Source organism: Eptesicus fuscus, chromosome 10 (assembly GCF_027574615.1).
Source record: "Eptesicus fuscus isolate TK198812 chromosome 10, DD_ASM_mEF_20220401, whole genome shotgun sequence".
Classification (NCBI taxonomy): domain Eukaryota; kingdom Metazoa; phylum Chordata; class Mammalia; order Chiroptera; family Vespertilionidae; genus Eptesicus; species Eptesicus fuscus.
Window position 1 is genome coordinate 22,434,430 of NC_072482.1, and position 22,336 is coordinate 22,456,765.

A 22,336-nucleotide genomic window follows, 5' to 3' on the forward strand; every position below is an offset into this window, starting at 1 on the left:
CAATAGCAAAGATCTGCATAGATTACAGTTATATAAATTCTTAAAAACCTATGGGAATGTGTTTTAAAGTCGGTAAAGAAAATTTAACCTCTTTTAGAATATTTGAACAGCATCAGAAAAGGCATAGAACATTAAAAATAAAATAAAAATGGAACATTAAAAAGTTATATTTGACTTTGGAATAGAAGCTTCATTTTAGTAGCTATCAAATGCCTATGCTATATAAAATGCATGTCAAACTAAGATAGACAAGTAGGGTACATAGTTATGAAGGGGTTTATCTTGTCCCAACTAAAAATATTTTCAGTTCACATCTTCTAGAAGTTTAAAGTCTTCATTCTGAATTTCCTAAGCCCTTCAACAAAGCCCACAATACAGAAAAGAAGTAATCTAGGTGAGGAAATGAAGGAGAGCTTTATGAAGCATAAGCTCTTACTTTCTAAAGAATACAACATTGGCTCAGCTCTCCAGAGCTGGGAAGCTGGAATCTTGTCAGAATATTCTTTTGCCAAGGGTTTGCTTTCTATTCAAGCTCACCAAGGAAAGATTTGTATTTATTTCTAAGGATTAAGGACAATTACTTTAAACCTGGTTTGCCAGACTCACCCTGCGCTGCTAGCTTAATTGGAGTTTTAAGAGGCTTGTGGTGAAGCATAAGGTTAATGGAGAAATCGCAAATTACTAGCCAAGTGCAGAGGTCCTTCACTGAAAAGACTCAATTTCTGGTAATAGTGCCTCTGTCAATTAAGAATACCTGGTGTTTTAAAGGTATAATGTGAATTTAAGTAACACTCAAACAGCTAAAAGTTGTTGTTAGAAGAAGAAAATATTGCAGCCACATGTAAGTGAAATCATAAGGTACTTGTCTTTCTCTGACTGGCTTATTTCACTTAGCAAAACACTCTCCAAATAAACTAACAAACAAAATAGAAACAGACTCATAAACACAGAGAACAGACCCACAATGGTCAGAGGGGAAGGGGGAGGGGTGCCAGGTGAAAAAGGTGAAGGTATTAAGCAAAAAAACAAACAAACTCATGGACAGTCCACAGAATGGTGATACCAGAAGAAAAGAAGGTTGGAGGGAGGCAAATTAGGATAAAAGGAGGATAAATGGTGATGGAGGGAGACTTGAATTGGTTTGGTAAACACACAATACAATATACATATGATATGTTATGGAATTGTGTACCTGAAACCTATATAATTTTATTAACCAACTAGAGGCCTGGTGCATGAAATTCATGCACAGGTAGGGTCCCTAGGCCTGGCCAGCAATCAAGGCTGATATGTGGGGCAACTGGTGGGTGATCAGGGGGCCCCCACTGGCACCTGCCTTGGCCGGTCTGGCTTTGCCTGCTTGCTGGCCTCGCCCCCCACCACTGGTCGCCTCCCTCTGTCGGGGGGACCCCACTGGCACCTGCCTTAGATGATCTGGGGCCTGCGGGCTGGGGGCAGCTCCTGCATTGAGCATCTGCCCCCTGGTGGTCAGTGTGCATCATAGCGACTGGTCATTCTGCCGTTCAGTCGATTTGCATATTAGGCTTTTATTTTATAGGATGTCATCCCAGTAAGTTCAACTACAAAAAAATATTGCAACCAACTTAATTAAGCAGCAATCAAAATTAGCTTGTATTACAAGATTGCTTCTTAAATTCTATTCTGGCAATTTACCCATTGGTTGTTTTGTAAGAATTTCTGAAGGTTTATACAGTTAATGTTTTAACTGTGTCATTTTTCCTATTGGGTTTTATTTTAGCCATAATGCAAGTCCATGAGGACTTCTTCCATTATAAGTCAGGAATATATAGACATGTGACCAGTACAAATGAAGAATCAGAAAAATATCGAAAGCTTCGGACACATGCAATCAAACTCACTGGGTAAGGCAATTCTTAAAAATCTTTAATGCTGTTAAAAAATGAAAGTAAAAGAAAGTGTATGTAGTGCATTTTGGTACCAAAATTCCGCTTTGTATTGAGAGAGTCTGATATAAATTAAAAGTTATCTAAGCCTTAATAACCCTTAGTTATTAATTTAAAATTCAGTGAAAAGTTAACTTAAAATTATGTTTTAAAAAAAGGCCATTTCCTGTCTCTCACCTATTAGTAATGTATCCTAAGAATCTGTTCCAAGGGCAAGGGAAATATATTATTTCAAGTCTGTTCTCATAATGTCTCACTCCAATTCAAATGAAATGCTACAAAAAGATTTTGGGAATCATTTTGTTTTGTTTCCATCCCAAACCCTCAATTTTCTCATCTGAATGAACCCACATACAAGCAACCTCTGCTACAACCAAATCATTACCTTCTCCTTACTGATCTTTGAAACTCTCTGAGTCAATTCCAAGGTATGTAGAACAGTTATCCCCTATGATGTCTCTTTAATCATCATACCTCCTTTAGTTGAAACTAGAGGCCTGGTGTGCAAAATTCATGCATGTGGGGGGGGGGGCGCAGGGAAGGTCCCCTCAGCCAAGCCTGCACCCTCTCCAATCTGGGACACCTTGGGGATGTCTGATTGCTGGTTTAGGCCCTGGGATTGGGCCTAAACTGGCAGTTGGACATCCCTCTCACAATCCAGGACTGCTGGCACCTAACTGATCACCTGTCTGTCTGCCTGATCACCCCTAACTGGCCCCCCTGCCAGCCTGATCACCCCTAACTACCTCTGCCTGCCGACCTGATCGCCCCTAACTGCTCACCCCTAACTGCTTCCCCTGCTAGCCTGGTCTCCCCCAACTGCCCACCCCTGCTGCCAACTTCCCCCCTGCCACTGGCCTGGTTGCCCCTAACTGCCCCCCTGCCCACACAGTTGCCCCTTACTGCCACCCCTGCTGGCCTGGTCGCCCTAACTTTCCCCCTCTCATCAGCCTGGTCCCCCCCCCACATGCCCCTCCTGCTGGCCTGGTCATCCCTAACTACTCCCCTTGCCTGCCTGATCACCCCTAACCACCTCTGCCTGCTGACCTGATCACCCCTAACTGCCCCCCTGCCAGCTTAGTTGCCCCCAACTGCCCCCTCTGCGGGCCTGGTTGTCCCCAAATTCCCCCCCCCCCCGGCCTGGTTGCCCCACACAGCCTGCTGTTCAGTCATTTGGTCATCCTTCACTAACCTCCCTGCTGGCCTGGTCACCCCACGCAGCCTGCTGCTCAGTCATTTGGTCGTCCCTCACTAACCCCTCTGCTGGCCTGGTCGCACCATGCAGCCTGTTCAGTCGTTGTTCAGTTGTTTTGGTCATGACAGCCCCTGTCTCTTTATATATATATGGATACTCTGGTATTTCCACTATAAAATTACTTTTTATTGAATGTAAAAAACTACTGATTTTAGGGCTTTTCTTGATTTCAAGGATGTGAAAATATGTGCATCTTTAGAATTGAAATACATTTCAAGTTAATGTAGAATAGGTAATTTCACTATTCTAGAATTTGGAGTAGTTTTATATGTTTCCTAATTATATAGCTATAGAGAAAGATGGCTAGATAAATCACTAGATGTATTTAACAGGAAAATGAGATACTAAAGTATTTAAAATTTTATGGCAACAAAATGTTTGCTAAATTTTTCATCAGTAGTATATAAGAATACCAATTTTTCAATATTCTTTTAAACACTGAGTATTTTACTTGAAGTCATATTAAATTTCCCCAAATCATTATTAACAGTTGGTGAAATCATGTCACATAAGTCAGTCTCTCTCTTTCTCTCTCTCTCTCTCTCTCTCTCTCTCTCTCTCTCTCTCTCTCTCATCTCCTGAAAAGTTAGAGAGACAAATAAAAAAATAGAAAGATAATATGGGATAGTGGCATTTTAAAATACTAATATTCAGGTTCATTTTACTTGAATTTAAGACAAGTAAATTGCTAGTTTCTAAAAGAACATTTTATTCTTAAGAGAAACTTATAGTAAAAGAATTAGTGGTTAGATTAATAATCTATTTTTAACTTCATATTTCAATTTCATATTATATTGATTTATTAACAGACAAGATGAAGAAATTTCTCATTCTTACACTTTTCCTACCTCACTTCCTCTCATATACCTTATATATGTTAGTAATATTATTTTTACATATCAAAGGATTAGAGAATTTGCATTCTTCTCTGAAACCATAATATACATAGTTTATAATTTCTTATATATTAATAAAGTCAACGATAAGCAAATAGTGATGCTGGCTTTTCTGTTTTTGAATTTAATTTTCATTATTTATTTTACTTTTAATCAAGACATGCTCTTATGCCTGTGGTTCCTAATTTCACATTTATGAAAGTATTTGTTTTATTTCTATTCAGGAATAACTTTAATAAGAATAAAATCCTGGGATTTTAGAACCTTTAAAACTTTCTAAATAGTGCTCCAGAGTTTCTGGCATTGAGTTTTCCTGCAGAAAAATCTCTGGCCATTCAGATGTTTTTGTCTCCTTATAAGTGACATTCTTTTCTACTCAAATACATATATTATTCTTTTTTCTTGAATTAGCTCTATTCACTTTTTTAAAAAAGTATATATTTTACATATACTGAATCCTCTATTTCTGCTTTAATATTTTAATAATACTTATAATTCTTTATTATTTCATTGTGTATGATTGTGTCTACTCTGTCCCATCTATCTCTGAATATTTATTGTAGTATTTGGCATTCATTCTCCAAAGGGCTTTTGCCTCTGAAATGTTTTTTCATTTTTTCTCTTCCCTTTCTTTTGGTTGTCTTTTAAGGTCTTTGAGTCTATGTCTGACTTCTCCAGTTTCCCCGAATAGTTCCTTTTGAGCTGTATAGTATTCATGTGTCTTTTGCCTGACTTAAAAAAAAACACAAAAAACTGTTAACCTAGTGGGTTTTGCTCAGTGGAAAGAGGATTGGCCTGGAGACCTAAGGGTCCCAGGTTCAATTTCAGTCAAGGACATGTACCTAGGTTGCAGGCTCCTGGTCTGGGCATGTGCAGTAGGCAACCAATTGATGTGTTTCTCTCACATCAATATTTCTCTCTGTCTTTCCCTCTCTCTTCCACTCTCTCTAAAAATCAATGGAAAAATATCTTCCAGTGAGGATTAAAAAACATAAAAAGAAAGTTAATCTCTTATCTATGCATTTCACTCTTTATCACTTCCTCTTTCCAGTCCACTCCCTCTACTACTTTGACCTCAGCTGTCCTTCAGTTTCATACATACTTTCAATAAATTATCCCATTCAATCTGACCACCACTTAACCCTCTCTCTTCTCCTTGATGGCCACTCCCTTCCTTATTTAGTTAAAATTCTGTGGTGATTCATTACAATCACTTATACACGCCCTGGACTCTTTTGCCCTTGCTTGATTCATCATATTAGCTTAGCAAAATCTCAAATCTGGTTACATTAAAATCAGCCTGTTTTGTTCCTGTAGTTGTGCATCTGAACACTGCCAGAAAAAGTAATAAGTATGCTGGTTTCACTCTTATTTATAACCACAAATTTCAAGAAGTTACTTAATACTGCCAGGCAATTATATTCTAGATTTTTATTCTGTTTACTGTCCCATTCCAGGTGATTATCTCAAAATCTTTTCTTTTGTCTTGAATCCCCAATACCTCTACCCCCATGCTCTTAGTTGATAATCTTGAATTCTATTTTACCAAAATAAATTAACGCCATCAGAAATAACTTCAAGTATCACTCCTACCACCTCTCAGCATGCACTTTCTCATACTTCTATTTTTTACATATTTGAAGCACCCATGCTCCCACCTAAATCTCTCTTTGTATAGTGTGGACAACAACCTTCTTCACTATTTAAGAACATGCAGAGACAATTTCCCTTTCTCTGCTTTTTTTTAAAATATATTTTATTGATTTTTTACAGAGAGGAAGAGAGAGAGGGATAGAGAGTTAGAAACATCGGTGAGAGAGAAACATTGATCAGCTGCCTCTTGCACACCCCCTACTGAGGATGTGCCCGCAACCAAGGTACATGCCCTTGACCGGAATCGAACCTGGGACCCTTGAGTCCGCAGGCCAACGCTCTATCCACTGAGCCAAACCGGTTTTGGCAACTTTCTCTGCTTTATAATCAACCTTTTCTACCAACATACATGCATGCCATTATATCTCAGATATTATGATAATAAAAACTTTCCCTTGATTCCTTCTCCACACTCCATTCATGGTCTTTTCTTACAGCAAACTCCTCGCATGATTTGTCTGTCTTTACTTTCTTTAGTGTTTTTCCATCATTTTTTTTCTTAAACCTCTCCAAACACTTTTATTTCCCTGCTCCTGTTCATAAAAAAATACTTATTTCAAGGTTATTAATGACCTCCACATTGCGATATTCATCAGTCAGAATGCACACCTGCCCATCATTTCGTGCTGGTTTTTCTTTTCTGGCTATGACTTTTCTGTGTTCTTTGCTAGTTTTTTTTTTTTTTTTCTCCCTGTACTTCTATACTTCTTAATGTTAGAGTGTCCATACTCAGTTTTAGGTCTTTTCTCCCTTCTATTCTCACTCATTCTCTGATGAACTCATCAGTCTCTGAGCTCATGCTGGCTTTGAGAACCATCTAAACCTGACACTAATTCAATTTACTAGTATATCTCTCGCCTAGACCTCTCTCCTGAACTCTATAAACTTATGCATTCCATGGCCTTCTTGACATCCCCACTTGGGTACCTAATAAATGAATCAAATGCAGCACTTCCAAACTCAACTCCTGATTCCTGCCTTTACACCTGCTGAGCAACACTAACTTTCTCCATCTTAGTTGATGACAGCATCCTTCCATATGCTCTGGCTGAAAACCTGGAAATTATCCTTGAATTTCCTTTCCTTGAAACTCACTTTCAATGTGTCAGAAACTGTTATTTCAACTTATATCCAGAATCTAACCAGTTTTTACTATTCAAACTGCCACAACTCTTGCCTGACCTACCATTACCTAATATTTTGTGCATGGACTACTTAAGTAGCTTCTAACTGGTCTTCCTTCATTTTATTTGCCCTCAAAAGTCTATTCTCAACAGAGAAATGAGAGTGTTCCTTTTATAACACTAGTCAGATCTTGTTACTTCTTTACTCAGAACCCTGCACTACTTTCCCAGTTCCATGGGAACAAAACCCAAGGTCTTTACAATGGCCTACAAAGGCCTGCATGATCTGAGGACTCCCCCACCCGCCTGCCTGCACCCTCATCAATTTTCTGATCTCAATTTCTGTTCTTCTGTGCCTGTTCTTCCTGCTTTAGTTCCTTTAATGTTTCAGGAACCCACACATCTGGGTCTTTCTCTGTGGTTAAAATGCTCTTTCAGACATCTGATTTCTTAGTTTCTGTGCTTTCATTGAGTATTTTTTCAGATCTAATCTGTTCAGTGTAGCTACCCTGACTGTCTTATTTAATACTGCTAACTGCCCTCTCTTCTAGCATTTCTGATCCCTCTTACATGATGTATTAATTTTTATAACGATTATTACTTTCTAACACATGTTTAATTTAATTAGCTTTGTATGTCAATAGTATATTGTCTTTCCTCCATGCTAGATTGAAGCTCCATGAGAGCAGGCATCTGTAATATTCACTGATGTAGCCAAACCACCTAATACAACGCTAATCTAAAAAATACTTAATGCTTTCTCTAGTCAAAGAATAAACTTTTTAGCACATGTTCTATGCTAGTTCTCATTTGCTACTCTTCTTTAAATGGGTCAGCTTTTTGTTGAAAAATAGAGTAAGCAGAAGTTGGAGGAGAGAGCTGAAGCACTCCTCAACCTTGATTGAAGTGTGCAATTCTTGGACCCATTCTGGCCAAATCAACTCTTCCCTTCGTGCATAGCCTGGAGCATTTGGTGGGACTCACAATAGAGCCCTTGCAGGTATCTTTGCTGTCAGGTGTGATTCTTTGCCTTTCTTCTCTGCTTCACCTTGCTTTATCTTTTGACCATTGCCCCTGGATGGTTGGCCAGGACTCTCACAATCAAGTGGGCTTCCAGTGTGATTTCTTCCTCAGCGGAACTCCCATGGGTTGTATGGGAACAGATCGACATAGTTCAATTGCTGTATCCTCATTAGGGGATATTCCTGGACTGTCTTACAGACTTTTAAGGGCAAACTTTTCCTATTCAGGTTGGAGATAGAGGGAAAGGTTTGTACTGTTGTTTCTCAGCATCTACTCTTGCTTTGGTAGAGAACAAAATGTATTTTCTGTTATTCCTCAGTTGTTATTTGGAATTACAGCTGTTTGCTTGGTTCACTAATGACAGAAAGTATTGAGGTTTTAAATTTGGTTTTATTTTTATTTTTTAAATTCTTGCTTAGTTACTTTTCAGGAAGATGAATGGAATAAAAATGCCTTTATGCTGTCAGTATAACTGGAAATTCATCTCTTTTTTATTTTCCTTCACTTTGAAAGTCCCATTCCTTCTAAACCTCTCCTTCTTATGTATATTTCATTATCAGTTTTTGTCTTCTCTAGTGATGCCCTTGATTGGAAAATTTTTTCCACCATATACTTGATGATTGAAATAATTTTTGCTATCATTCAGAGAACACTGAAAATGCCAACATTGATGTGGAGTCTTTCTTTCTTGATTTATTAGAACTGATCATTTATCATCTCTACCACCTACTTAGCCATGCTGGTTATGTTACCTTCAGTCTACTCCTAAATTTGTTCATGCTGGCATTGTACAAGATATGGGTGTGTTTACAGTTAATCACTCTGACACCATCTGTTTTCCACGTTCAATGTGTCAGTTGCAGTAGTGTGTTAGTTTTTATAAACATTTAGAAAATTGAGACCTTTATAAATATATATCACATGTGTGACAATTAACAAGGCTAATTCTGAAAAATTACTCTTGGAGCATATGTTTATTTTTCAGAAATACTTTAGGCTCCTGGGCATTGTTAGATGCCCTGGAGAAGTAGATTTTAATTCATTTTTCATTAGTAATTCCTGATTTGGTAATTACTACATGCAGAAAATTAATGCATCAGTGAATTAGAGAGTAATCAAATAGCCCAAGTAAGTTAATGTTTCTTATCAGAGAGCTTAATATACTCCTGTCAAGTACCTTACAAATTTATTGCAATACATACATTCTATTTGCTGCTCTTTCTGTAGAAGACAACACTATTAGACTTCACTTACTTGAACAAATGAATTTAAAGTTCTATCACATGCCAAGCACTGGGAAATAGAAGGAGGATAACTACATAGTCCTACTCTTAAGGACTTTAGGGAATAATGCAGACACATTCACAACTGACTTCAGCATAAGGTAATAAATGCTATATATTCATATATATATATATATATATATATATATATATATATATATATAGGACAGGATTGTGATAGGTAGATAACAACTTATAAAAACAAAGTTTTATTTACTCCTAATAAATAATTTTATTTTACTCCTCCCTCTTCTCCTTCTAAAACCTCTTTTTACCTCCATTATGGATACTAGACTTATAAAAACATTTAATTGAATAAAAAATGTCATATTATGAGACTGGCATTATTTTATACAACAATAATAAGGAAATATTACCCATTAAACTGAGAAAGTCCATTGATTTTTAGATGGTTCCAATTTTAGAGATATTAAAATATGCAAAAAAAGTATTTTGAAATAAAAACAATATGGTTGGTATTTGAGATATTTATCCTGGCCAGTGTTCTCTATACTATGATTCTATTCCATAAGTATCTCTCTCCATATCTATTACAATTTATCCAGTGTCCCGTGTTTGGGTGCTAATTTGTGTGTGTGTGTGTGTGTGTGTGTGTGTGTGTGTGTGTGTGTCTGATGTCAACAATATCAACTTTTTCACATTATATAAATATTGTGCACTGACTCAGACAGAAGACAAACCATTGTGAAATGCAAGCTGAAAGGAAAGCAAACATGAAAAGAATCCAGGAAGAACCAATTACAGAATAACAAAGATGTTTTTCAAGTACATAATGAAGGATAATGCCAGTTTTTAAAATTAAATTGAACACCCCAAAATACATTTTAAAGTGCTGCAAAATTATAGAAATTAAACAAGTTTCCAATAAGTGACTGTGAAGACATCTGCTTTGAGTGAATCATCCAAAAATCAAGGAAGAGATTTCTGTAAACTTTGATACATATCTATTATAATGATTTAGTTTTGGGCACAAATAGAATGATTTCTAAGTTCCTTTTTTTCTGTGTTTTCAACAAAAATAGAACTCATGTTGTTCCTGGTGCTGTGGTAATAGGCAATGTGTGAAAAATAAAACAACAGTCCTTGATTTCACAATGCAATTAGATATCAAACACAAACACATAAAAATGTAAAGTTATACATTTTACAAAAGCAGGGTTGAAAATAGTAAGAGGGTATACAATACTTGATCTAGACTTTAGAATCTGAGAAATGTCCCTGAGGAAGAAAGTCTGAGCTGAGATTTATGGGTTGTTTAGGAACAGGTTGTGTAAAAGAACCTGTGGTCAGAAGGATACAAAACATTGTATGAACACAGTGCTATGATTGCTAAATCTCAATAGCAAGGACTTGTAGGCCATTTTACAGAATTTAGTGAAGCATGTTACACATTTAGTTAAGCATTTTAAGAGCAAAGGTAAGTCATTTAAGTTATTTATTTTTCTTTTTTTTAATATATCTTTATTGATTTCAAAGAGGAAGGGAGAAAGAGAGAGAAATAGAAACATCAGTGATGAGAGAGAATCAGTGATCCGTTGCCTTCTGCCCCATTGGGGATTGAGCCCGCAACCTAGGCATATGCCCTGACTGGGAATCGAACTGTGACCTCCTGGTTCCTAGGTCGACACTTAACCACTGAGCCACTGCAGCCAGGTTCACTGAAGTTTTTTAAATAGAAAGGTGGCATGATCTTTCTTTGTATTATTTTTAAAGATTGTTTTACTATAAAAATGTTATGTAAATAGGCAAACTGTAGTATCTAAGTAAAAGATAACAGTCTAGACTTGGTAAGATGGTGGGAGAGTTGGGGAGACATGAGTGGATCAAAAATATTTAAGGAGAAAAGCTGGCAGACATGATGTGGATTTGGAATAGAGCATGGACAATGAGACAGAAAAGTTAAATATTGGGCATGATGATTTTGAGGTGTCTTTAAGACATAAAATTGCAGATAGGTGTCAGAGAAGACAGATACTGATCTCAAGGTTATAAGAGATTATTGCAGAAGACCGGAGAAAAAACAAGCAGTGCTTAGAGAGGTGGAGTTACACTTTATTATACACTGGTGGGCTCAGAGAAAAATGCCTTTCAAATTCTGAGCAAATAAAGGAAGAAGCATTCTCTTTTTATATCTTCTTGGGTCTTTGTGTACATTATTTTTGCAGACAACTTGTAACCTTGAGTACATATCATATCTAACAAACACCTGTAACCTTAGTACATATCATATCTATACAGACACCTGGCATGGGAGTATTATCAGTATCGGCGTATCAGCCCCTTATGTTAGATGGCTAGCTTGCAAGGTCAGACACTTAAGTTTATCTTTTCTATTATTCAAGCTAAAAAACAAAGTTATATTTTACAGAATAAGAGACCGTCTAAAAATAATATAGTTGACTTACAGAGCAAGGGACTTTCTAAAAATAGCAGAGAATTTCAAACTGTAGTTTTTCCAAAGGAGGGATTCTTATGCCTCAAGATAAGTGCTGAAGATGGATAGGACTGAGCAGAGTAAGAAAAACAGAAAGATTGATTGAGACTAAGCCATGAAAAAAAATCCAATATTTAATGACTGGCTAAAAAAAACGATGAGCCTACAAAAAAAGAGAAAAGGCCCAGGAGATTTTACTTTAAAGATTGCTGTTGTAAGATTTTTCAGAAAGCCGGAAGGATTGGGGGCTGGTCTTAGAGAGAGATTGACGACTCTATTGCATCAGGAGAGAAGGCAGAGAGGACAGGTTTCAATGAATCTGTTTTAACATTTAAGATAGTAGTAAGTTGAGGAAAGGTCCTACCAGATACCTTCATTTTTTATCTCTAGAAAGTAGAAGGTAAGGTCATCTGTAGAGGGAAAAGATGGTAGGAGGGATGCATTATCAGAAATTTGAGGAGAATAGAGATGCTTTGCAATGGTTCTCTGGATGTTTAGGAGAGAGAGCTGCACAGAGGAACCTAAAGAGATTGCCATGCATTACTAATGCTACCATTCTGCCCTCTTGTGTGTTGTAGTCAGCTGCTTGTGTGTACACAAAGAGCACTGGGTAGCTGAATTTACCCAATTAAGTTTTCCAGATGGGTGCAGTGAAGAGTCAGAAAAACAAAAGGTTTAGGATATGAATATCAATGTAAGTATTGCTGAATGACAGGAAGCTTTAATAAGAGTGATGAAAAGAGAAGGATTGAAGGATTTGGAGAAAAATTATTGGAGTAGACGCTGTGCTAATTCTAATCTCAGTGATTTTATGATTCTCTAATTTATTTTTACCTTTTAGATTTTTTATTGAGAAAAAATTAATCATGTAATAATGATATTACATGAACTGATATTTTAAAGATTATGAATACAGTGTTATAGAGCCATAATTTTCTATATGAATGCCTAATTATATTAAGAACTAATTTTCTACTTTATAGTCATAAATCTTTGATATTAATCTACCTATCTATAGCTATGTAGTTAAAGGTACTTGTTCTCTAGGAGAAAATAAAAATAATGTTTCAGAGTTAAATTTCTAGTATATTTCTCCTATATTTTCTATACATTACCATAAGTAGCAAGGATTCCAGGAGCACAAATTTTTATGTAGTGTTATTGACAAAGCTTTATTGGGGTCACCACTTGTATTTCCTCGTTCACCTTTTTCCCCCCCTCTTTCTTTCTGAATAACCACTGAATGTTAAGTCTGAATTTTCATGCTATGTTATGTTTAACCCCTGTCAAATTGATCAATTCCGAGCAGATGTTTTAATTAGAGGTTTTGAATGCATGGCAAGGTCTAAGACAGTTTAATAAACATTTCAACTACACTTATTTAGAAAATGAAAATAAGTGTGTGATAATTTGTATAAACAATACAAAAACATTTAATTTGGGTCTTGGGATATGTTTCAACTGCACAATGTTTAGCTTTTTCTGGGGGCATGGGGGTGCCCTGTTTTGAGTAGCTGCTATAACAGATAGATTCAAAATAATTAATACTTCAAATGTATTAATAGAAGCTTATTTCTTGTTTACATAAATAGTTCAAGGTGGGTGATTCTAGTTTTAGGGTAGTTCTTCTTCATATGATTTCAGGGACCCCAAACTCTTTCTACTTTGTTGCTCTGCCACCTCTTAGGATTATATATTGTGATCTCATTCAGCCTATTGAAAATGAAGAGAAGCATGAGGAGGGTTTCTTTCTTTTTAATGTAGTGCTTTTATTTTTTTAATATATTTTTATTGATTCAGAGAGGAAGGGAGAGGGAGAGAGAGATAGAAACATCAATGATGGGAGAGAATCACTGGCCAGCTATCTCCTGTACACCCCCCACTGGGGATCAAGGCTGCAACCCAGGCATGTGCCCTTGACTAGAATCTAAGCCAGGACCCTTCAATCCTTAGTCTGATGCTCTATTCATTGAGCCAAACCAGCTAGGGCAAGGAGGAGGGTTTCTTATACTCACTTCTTTTAAAGCCTTGACTCAGAAATGGTTTTCCTCACTCCATTCACATTCCTTTGGCTAGAACCCATTCACATGGCTCTGGCCCAGTTGCAAAGGTTACAGGGAAATGTAAACAATTTGGCAAGAACATTTTAGTATCAGACAAACAGAGCTAAATAGTGGGGTAGAATTTCAAATTTGCATATATTTTCAAGGAAAAGATCCAAAGACTCAAATTTTGCGTATGTGAAGTGCTAACTTGGTTGACATCTCCCAGGCCCTCTGTGATTGTGTGTTCTGCTTTTAGAGAAAATTTGAGAATTACTGCTCTATGAGATTGATTAAATTAATAAATGTATTTTGTAGTAACTAACATCCATAGACGCTGAGGTAGCACTACCACACAGTCCTCATACTTAACAGGTAAAATGCTTATATAATGGAAATTATTTCATTTTACCAGATATAAGAAACTGAGAGTGTTTTAGAAAACTTTTCAAATCCTTCTGATTTCAAAATTGATATTCTTCCAATACTACATTCACATATATGTGAAAAAGGAAGGTCAGTGTCACAATCCACTCAGTGTCTGTTTACTACATAGATTTTTTTCAAGCAATTGCTATATTTTTTTCTTTTAATAAAAATTTTCTTAGGCAAAAAATAAACATATTCTTTTATTCTATCTAAAATTCTATTCTCACTTGCTTTGACCATACATCTTTAATCTTTACATAAAGACTTTTGCATCCAACTGCTGTGGCTCAGTGGTTGATTGTCAAGCCAGGAATCAAAAGGCCTCTGTTTCAATTCCTGGTCAGGACATATGCCTGAGTTATGGGCTTGATCACCAGTAGTGGGTGAGCAGGAGGCATCCTATTGATAACTAGAGGCCTGGTGTACGAAATTCGAGGCGGGGGGGGGTGTCCCTCAGCCCAGCCTCAGCCTGCACCCTCTCCAATCTGGGACCCCTCGAGGGATGTCCGACTGCCCATTTAGGCCCAATCCACTGCGATTGGGTTGCTGGCTCCCAATTGCTCGCCTGCCTGCCTTCCTGATTGTCCCTAACCGCTTCTGCCTGCCAGCCTGATCACCCCCTAACCACTCCCCTGCCAGCCTGTTTGCCCCCAAATTCCCTCCTCTGCCGGCCTGGTCACCCCTAACTGCCCTCCCCTGCAGGCTTGATCGCTCCCAACTGCCCTCCCTTGCAGGCCTGGTCCCTCCCAACTGCCCTCCCCTGCTGGCCTGATGACCCACAACTGCCCTCCCTTGCAGGCCTGGTCCCTCCCACTGCCCTCCCCTGCTAGCCATCTTGTGTCCACATAGGGGCAGGATCTTTGACCACATGGGGGCAGCCATCTTGTGTGTTGGAGTGATGGTCAATCTGCATATTACTCTTTTATTACATAGGATAGAGGCCTGGTGCATGGGTGGGGGCCAGCTGGTTTGCCCTGAAGGGTGTCCCAGATCAGGGTGGGGGTTCCCATGGGGCGTGGGGCGGCCTGGACGAGGGGCCTGTGGTGGTTTGCAGGCTGGCTATGCCCCCCAGCGACCCAAGTGGAGGCCCTGGTATATGGGATTTATTTATCTTCTCCAATTGAAACTTTGTAGCCTGGAGCAGAGCCAAGCCTCCTGCTTGCTCTGTGGCAGCAGCCATTTCTGTTGGGATTTATTTATCTTCTATAATTGAAACTTTGTAGCCTTAAGTGGAGGCCAAAGCAGGCCAGAGCTGCAGAAGCTTGGCTTCCTCCATTGCTAGGGGCAACCCTAGCCTCCTGCTCTCTCCAGCTCTGTGGCTGCAGCCATTTTTGTTGGGATTTATTTATCTTCTATAATTGAAACTTTGTAGCCTTAAGCGTAGGCCTGGGCTGGCCAGGGTGTGTGGAAAGCTTGGCTTCCCCCATCACCAGGGAAACCCAAGCCTCCCTCCTGCTCTCTCTGTGGCTGAAGCCATCTTGGTTGGGTTAATTTGCATACTCACTCCTGATTGGCTGGTGGGCATGGCTGGTGAGTGTAGCAGAGTGATGGTTAATTTGCATATTACTATTTTATTAGATAGGATTTTTTTTTTCGTCTCCAGGTTTCTATCTCTCTATTCCTCTCCCTTCCTCTCTAAAAATCAATAAACACATGTTTTAAAAAAGACTTTTGCTTAATTTTTCAAAAAGAAACTTTATATACATAATAGGTATGAAGTATTGTGCTAAACGTTAAGAATACAAATGCCAGTAATATAATAATATACTTCTCCTGTCCTCACGCAAGGAGGGCAGGGAGGGGGCTGGAAAGAGAAAGCAGCAGATGCTAATACACAGTGTCTGAAGCATGGAGATGGAAATAGGACAGGAATTTATACTGAGTAGTGAGGATGTACTTCATATAGGAAGGCACATAAACCCAATTCTGGGGCCAGAGAAGACTCTGGGAAGAGGTGGCACCTGCTGTGGCGGTTAGTTTAGCAAGTAGAAATTATAGAAGGTATATGGAAAGAGAAGAGTATCCTTCAGGAAAAATGGGCAGCACATGAAAAATCTCACAGTGAAAGAGAATATGGCATCTTTAAGGAATTGGAAGGAACTCAATATGGATTGAGTGTAGAAGGAGGAATCTAATGAAAAATGAATCTAGGAAGTGGGCCAAGTCAGAGGGGCATTCTTCTATTGAATGGCTTATCCTGGAGCTTAGCCTAACTCTGACTATTTCACTGTTTCTGAGTTGCTTAACATCCCTCTGTTATCTCTATATTAATTTGTGTGTCTTTGCCTCAACGTAATTTGCTTTCCAGTGAGAGTACCAGGAAGTGTCTGTGTGACACCCCTCTACCTCTCATCCTGTGATGTTCCCAATAAAGAGACCAAATAATCTTTCACATTTGCACACAGTTCAGTTCAGCATCCTAGTTTGAATCCTTCTACTTTGAGATGAGACATATCTGAGATCAGAAATTGTCATCCAAAAAAGAAATGGGATTTCAATAAACTGAAATTCAGTTTCTGCTACAAGGCAAGCAGCAGAAACTAAATAACTTTCAAAATGGAAAAAGAATCTTTCTTTCCCTGACACATTGGCAGATCTGAGCTCTGGGAAATACATACAAATACTATCCTCCACTTGCAGGGTTTAAAATGTGGTAGTAGTAGAGAAATCCTCTTAAACATATAATGTAAGTCAGTAGTTTTGAAATGGATGGGCTGAAACTGTATAGAAGCAGAGAGAAGGGGAACCTCACCTAAGAGTGTATTGGTGTATTCGAGTTGAAATAAGTGAGGAGTAGAGAAGGAAATGACCCTAGAAAAAAGGTAAATTTTCAATTATTTCTTTGTATTTCTCCTACTGTAAACTCTTTATTCTTTTCTTTTATTCATTCTCCTAATGGAGTCTTAATTTTTAAATTTCTGATATCTATGAGCTCATAGTGCTCGGTAAAAGTGGTAGCATTAACCCTTTTATAATATTGACTAAATCCCAGTTTGTGGTTGGCTTTTATAAATTTATTTTTTAATGATTTTGACCTGAACAATATTTTAACTTTTAATTGAGGTTTTAATGTTCTATATTTAAAATAACTAAGTCAACAATCTACCTGAAAGATATTTGGGTGAATGATGTATAGTAACTATCTAATTTTTCCTCCAAACTCTGAGCTTAAAAGCACCAAGGTCACATAATATATAATCCACCCTTCCCCTACTCTTTATAATACATTTTTGTGGCTTATTAAATTCTTAATTTCTTGATTCTGGTGTGTATTGTTCAAAATAGTCTCTATCTATTATTCGATTTCTACTACTTTATCTTAATGCTAGATGGTGTTTACATTGCTTCATTGCTTTCATTTTTTCACTGTTTATCCAATTATTTTTACTATTTATTTTTCTAATGGTACTAAAAAGTCAGAGAAAAATTTAAATTGGAGCCAGTATGTTTTGTTTATAAAAGATCAAATAACTTTTTTAACCTTTTGAAGACTATTATTTAGTAGCCTGTACTTATTTTTCAAGGATTCTACTTTTGTAATCCTTTTCCCCCCCTTCTCTATACCCTCAGATCTTTATATCTTTCTGACATGCAACTTTCCAAGTTGAAGCTATTTGAATGCTAAAATATTTTATTTCACTTTTTTTTTTACCAGTTTTAAGTGTCTTGAGAGTAAATAATGTTATATGTAAAAGAAGTATTAAAATAATAATTTGATTCAATGTATAAAAATTTACCATTTTCCAAACTTGAAATAATTTATTATCTAAGATCTAAAAAGGACCATGGATGTTTTCAGCCCAGTAACCTAATGGAAAAGATGACACAGTCATAGTTTTTCCAGAGATTACGTGCTGGTTAGTTGCAGAATCAATACTCAGTTCAAGGCACTTCACCACTAATCTTTTTTATAAAACTACTGGAACACAAGACAGCATTAAAAATATGTGTACTGAAGTCAGACACATCTATATCAAAAACCTATTGCTACCATTTAGTTAGCTCTGTTTAGCCTTATGTAAGTTGGACATGGAAGGGTGTTGTAAGAAATAAGTGAGGTCGCCTGGCTGGTGTTTCTCAGTGGTTGAGCATTGTTGACCCATGAACCAGGATGATGACGGTAAAAATAGTAGCAATTGTTGCTAACTCCTCTGTATAGTGTTTAAGTTGCTTGGCGCTATTTTAAGTGCTTCACGTCCATGAACTCAACACCATACTCCTATTCCTGATAGGATATTCTTTAAAGTGTATAAATTTAAAAAGCATTTTAACAAAAGGCTTCTGATGTTTTAAGTAAAAAACTGTGGGTTATATCCATTTATATTTATGTGCACATTTAATTGTATAATACATATATGGATATTATTCTATGTATGTGCGTGTTGTGGCAGAATGCATGGGAGAATGATCAGCCAGCACTCTGAGGGAGGAAAGTTTAACCTTTATTTCGCAGATCTACTAGTCCAGGGGAATTCTGGATCCAAAGCCTGAATTGAACTGACCTATGGCTCTGACCTATGTATCTCCTCCTGTGGCGGGCCCCTGAGGGTCCCCGCAGCTCCGCCCAAGCCAGTTTTGGTGGGACTTTGGGGTCATGCTCCGCAGCTCCACACCAAGTCAGTCAGAGTGGGAAAGTAAGACTACAGTTTTAACCAGATACTGAACTAGGTTGCAAACCCTCCCATTTTCCTTTTCACGTGTACTGTTTATTACAAAGTTGTATGTGGGAATGTAGAAGGGATAAAGATACAATATGTAAAAGTGCTCATCTTGCATTGCAAGATAATACTATTTTTGTATTTCCTTTTTTACTTTGAGAATATTAAATTAGGTAATATTAAAATATGTGGCATATTTACTATTATTATAATAACAGGTGTAATGGTTTTCTGGTGCATAAATATTTCTTACCAAAAAAATAAAAAGTGGTTCCCTCTTTTATCTCCTCCATGAACAGAAAGAAATCTATCCAGACTTTGTAGTTGCCAATAGACAGGGTTGTAGATTGTTTTTGGCATCACCTATTATCTCCTTGGTCTCTGGTACAATCCCCAGCCTGCATTTTGAATTCAAGTTCACACTGATGTGTTACAGCTGCTAGCTCCATAACCATGATATATTGACTGTTTCACTCAAGCTCTGCCGCACTGAGATGGGCCATGATGCCAAGTGCCAATCAGCATTCATCATTACTGGACAAATATTCTTATTCCACAGTAAATTATTACACTCTTATTAGAACAAGTATGTTGCCCCAAATATTAAGCTTCACTCTCCTCTCAGGTACTGTTTTGGTGTTTTCTGGGAGTTATTGGAAAGCTGAGAAACAGAGGTATAAAAAATGTGGTTGAAAACCAAGAAATGAAGTAGGCATAAGACAAAGCTTGCAGGGACTTGTTAGTTACAGTTTGGGCTTTGAACCCCATCCCAAGTTTTAGGGAAGTTATTTTCAAGGAATTTCAGCAGAAAAATTATCTATTTTGCATTTTAAAATATATATATATTTTATTGATTTTTTACAGAGAGGAAGGGAGAGGGATAGAGAGCTAGAAACATCCATGAGAGAGAAACATCGACCAGCTGCCTCCTGCACACCCCCTACCTGGGGATGTGCCCGCAACCAAGGTACATGCCCTTCACCGGAATCAAACCTGGGACCTTTCAGTCCGCAGACCAAGGCTCTATCCACTGAGCCAAACCGGTTTCGGCTATTTTGCATTTTTTAAAAAAGATCACTTTATGTGATCCTTGGAGAATGAAATCATGGAGATGAAAGTGGAAGGGGAAGAACAATTAGGAAAGTAATGTGGAAGGTCCTAATTAAAAAAAAAAATGGTAGCTGGGACTAGGTTGGAAGTTTTGAATATGAATAAACAAACATGAGGTATATGTTTTTTAGTAGAATTGATAGGACTTGGTAATTTGTTGGAAGGGATAGTGATTGGAGAGGAAGGTGTCAAGGGTAGGTTCCATGTATCTTTTCTGAGTAACACATTGCACAGGTATCAAGGGTAGGTCCTAAATATCTTTTCTGAGTAACACATTGCACAGATGTTCTAAGTAACGCATTGTACAGTTTGAGAACAATGGAAGAGATGCAGATGGAGGTAGAAGGGGAAGCAAGAGTTTAATCTAGATATATTGAGTTTGAGATTTATGGAGACTTCCCAATGGAAATGTCAAACATGTATGTATACATATATCCTATATAATAATCCTATATAATAAAGAGGTAATATGCAAATTGACCATCACTCCAACACACAAGATGGCCACCCCCATGTGGATACAAGATGGCAGCCACAAGATGGCCAGCAGGGGAGGGCAGTTGTGGGCAATCAGGCCAGGGGGGGGGCAGTTGGGGGAGACAAGGCCTGTAGGGGAGGGCAGTTGGGAGGGAAAAGCCTGCAGGGGAGGGCAGTTGCGGGGGACCAGGCCTACAGGGGAGGGCAGTTGGGAGGGGCACCAGGCCTGTAGGGGAAGACAGTTAGGGATGACTAGGCCAGTAGGGGAGGGCACTTAGGGGCAATTGGGCCGGCAGGGGAGCAGTTAGTCGTCAATCAGGCTGGCAGGAGAGTGGTTAGGAGGTGATCAGGCTGACAGGCAGAAGTGGTTAGGGGCAATCAGGCAAGCAGGTGAGCGCTTGGGAGCCAGCAGTCCTGGATTGTGAGAAGAATGTCCAACTGCCCCATGGAATTGGGCCTAAATGGGCAATCGGACATCCCTTGAGGGGACCAGATTGAAGAGGGTGCAGGCTGGGCTGAGGGACACACACATTCCCCCCGCCCCATGCATGTGCACCGGGCCTCTAGTATAATTATAACTGTATGTATATACACATTTATGGAGTGAAACCATAGAATTTTGTAAGTTCAAGGAGAAACCACTGAAAATGATTATCACTTAGATCAGTGGTTCTCAACCTTTCTAACGCTGTGACCCTTTAATACAGTTCCTCATGTTGTGGTGACCCCCAACCATAAAATTATTTTCGTTGCTACTTCATAACTGTAATGTTGCTACTGTTAGTGAATCATAATGTAAATATCTGTGTTTTCTGATGGTCTTAGGCTCTACAGCAGCGGTTCTCAACCTGTGGGTCGCGGCGTTAGAAAGGTTGAGAACCACTGACTTAGATGGTGGCTAAAGCCATGTGAGTAGATAGGAAGATTACAGACTGAAACCTGAAGAACCCCAACATTTAAAGATCAAATATGAAGGAAAGGATAGTAAAGGGAACAAAAACTGGTGAGAGAGGGAGAACTAGGCTTGGTGTCACACAGACCTGGAAGAGAGAGGGTTCCAAGAAGTGGTAATGGTTAGTGTGAAATGTTGCTTAGAGGTCATATAAAACATATATCCAAGTCTGAAAAAGAAAGACTAATAGGAAGTTGTTTCTTCTTGCTTAATATTTGTATTTGTATTTGTTATTATAATTATAGATGCAAATTACTTTAGAATACTCTTTTATCTCCATCTTAAGTCCTGTTGAAATTTATTTCTCTTATGTGAGTTTACTTGCCATTCATATATTTTCATATTGTGTATGTATTAAATTTGATGAAAATATTTCTAAATCATTACCATTATATGAAGGCTAAGAGAATCCTTTGGCTAATATATTGAACTAGTGGCCCAGTGAATGGGATTTGTGCCTGGTGGGGAGCATGGCCTGCTAGGATCTGCCCACTGTGGGAGCAGTGGCTCATCCCCGTCAGCCAAACAGCTGTGGACTCGCCCTCTGAGCAACTGCTTACCCCAGTCAACTGAGTGGTGTTCCCTGGGAGCGCACTGACCACCAGGGGGCAGCTCCTGCATTGAGCATCTGCCCCTTAGTTGTCAGTGCACATCATAGCGACTGGTTGACCAGTCATTCTGGTCACTCTCCTCATTTGATCACTGGGTTTTTATTATATAGGATGACTTCCAAAAATATTTGAACCTTAATTAGAAAGTGAACAATGCAATTATTCAGTTGACATAGAAGCTCCCCAAATTTACTCTCAACTCAAACTTTCAACAAATTTTATTGAGCAATGATCATATGCTAGGCACCTTGTTAGGTGCTGGAATTACTGAGATGAATAACATGGAGATTCTTTACAAATAAAATAAAACAGGAGTCACTGGTTTACAAAGCCATTAATCAGTCATCCAGATAAGCCACTGGGAGGTTCTACAAACCTTTGGGATCCTTTGACCTGAACTCACTGACAGAGAGTGGAGGTGGAGAGGAACCTGGGACAGTGAA

At 38.3% G+C, this 22,336-nt stretch overlaps 1 protein-coding gene across 1 annotated transcript in view; it reads left to right on the forward strand.

Annotated features, from left to right (window-relative positions):
• The window catches only part of TINAG (tubulointerstitial nephritis antigen), an 80,022-nt gene that overhangs the window by 42,341 nt on the left and 15,345 nt on the right, over positions 1–22,336 (forward strand). The window contains exon 9 of the mRNA XM_008147466.3: positions 1,760–1,883. Coding sequence (XP_008145688.1) covers positions 1,760–1,883 — 124 coding nt within the window. The remainder of the gene's footprint in view (positions 1–1,759; positions 1,884–22,336) is intronic.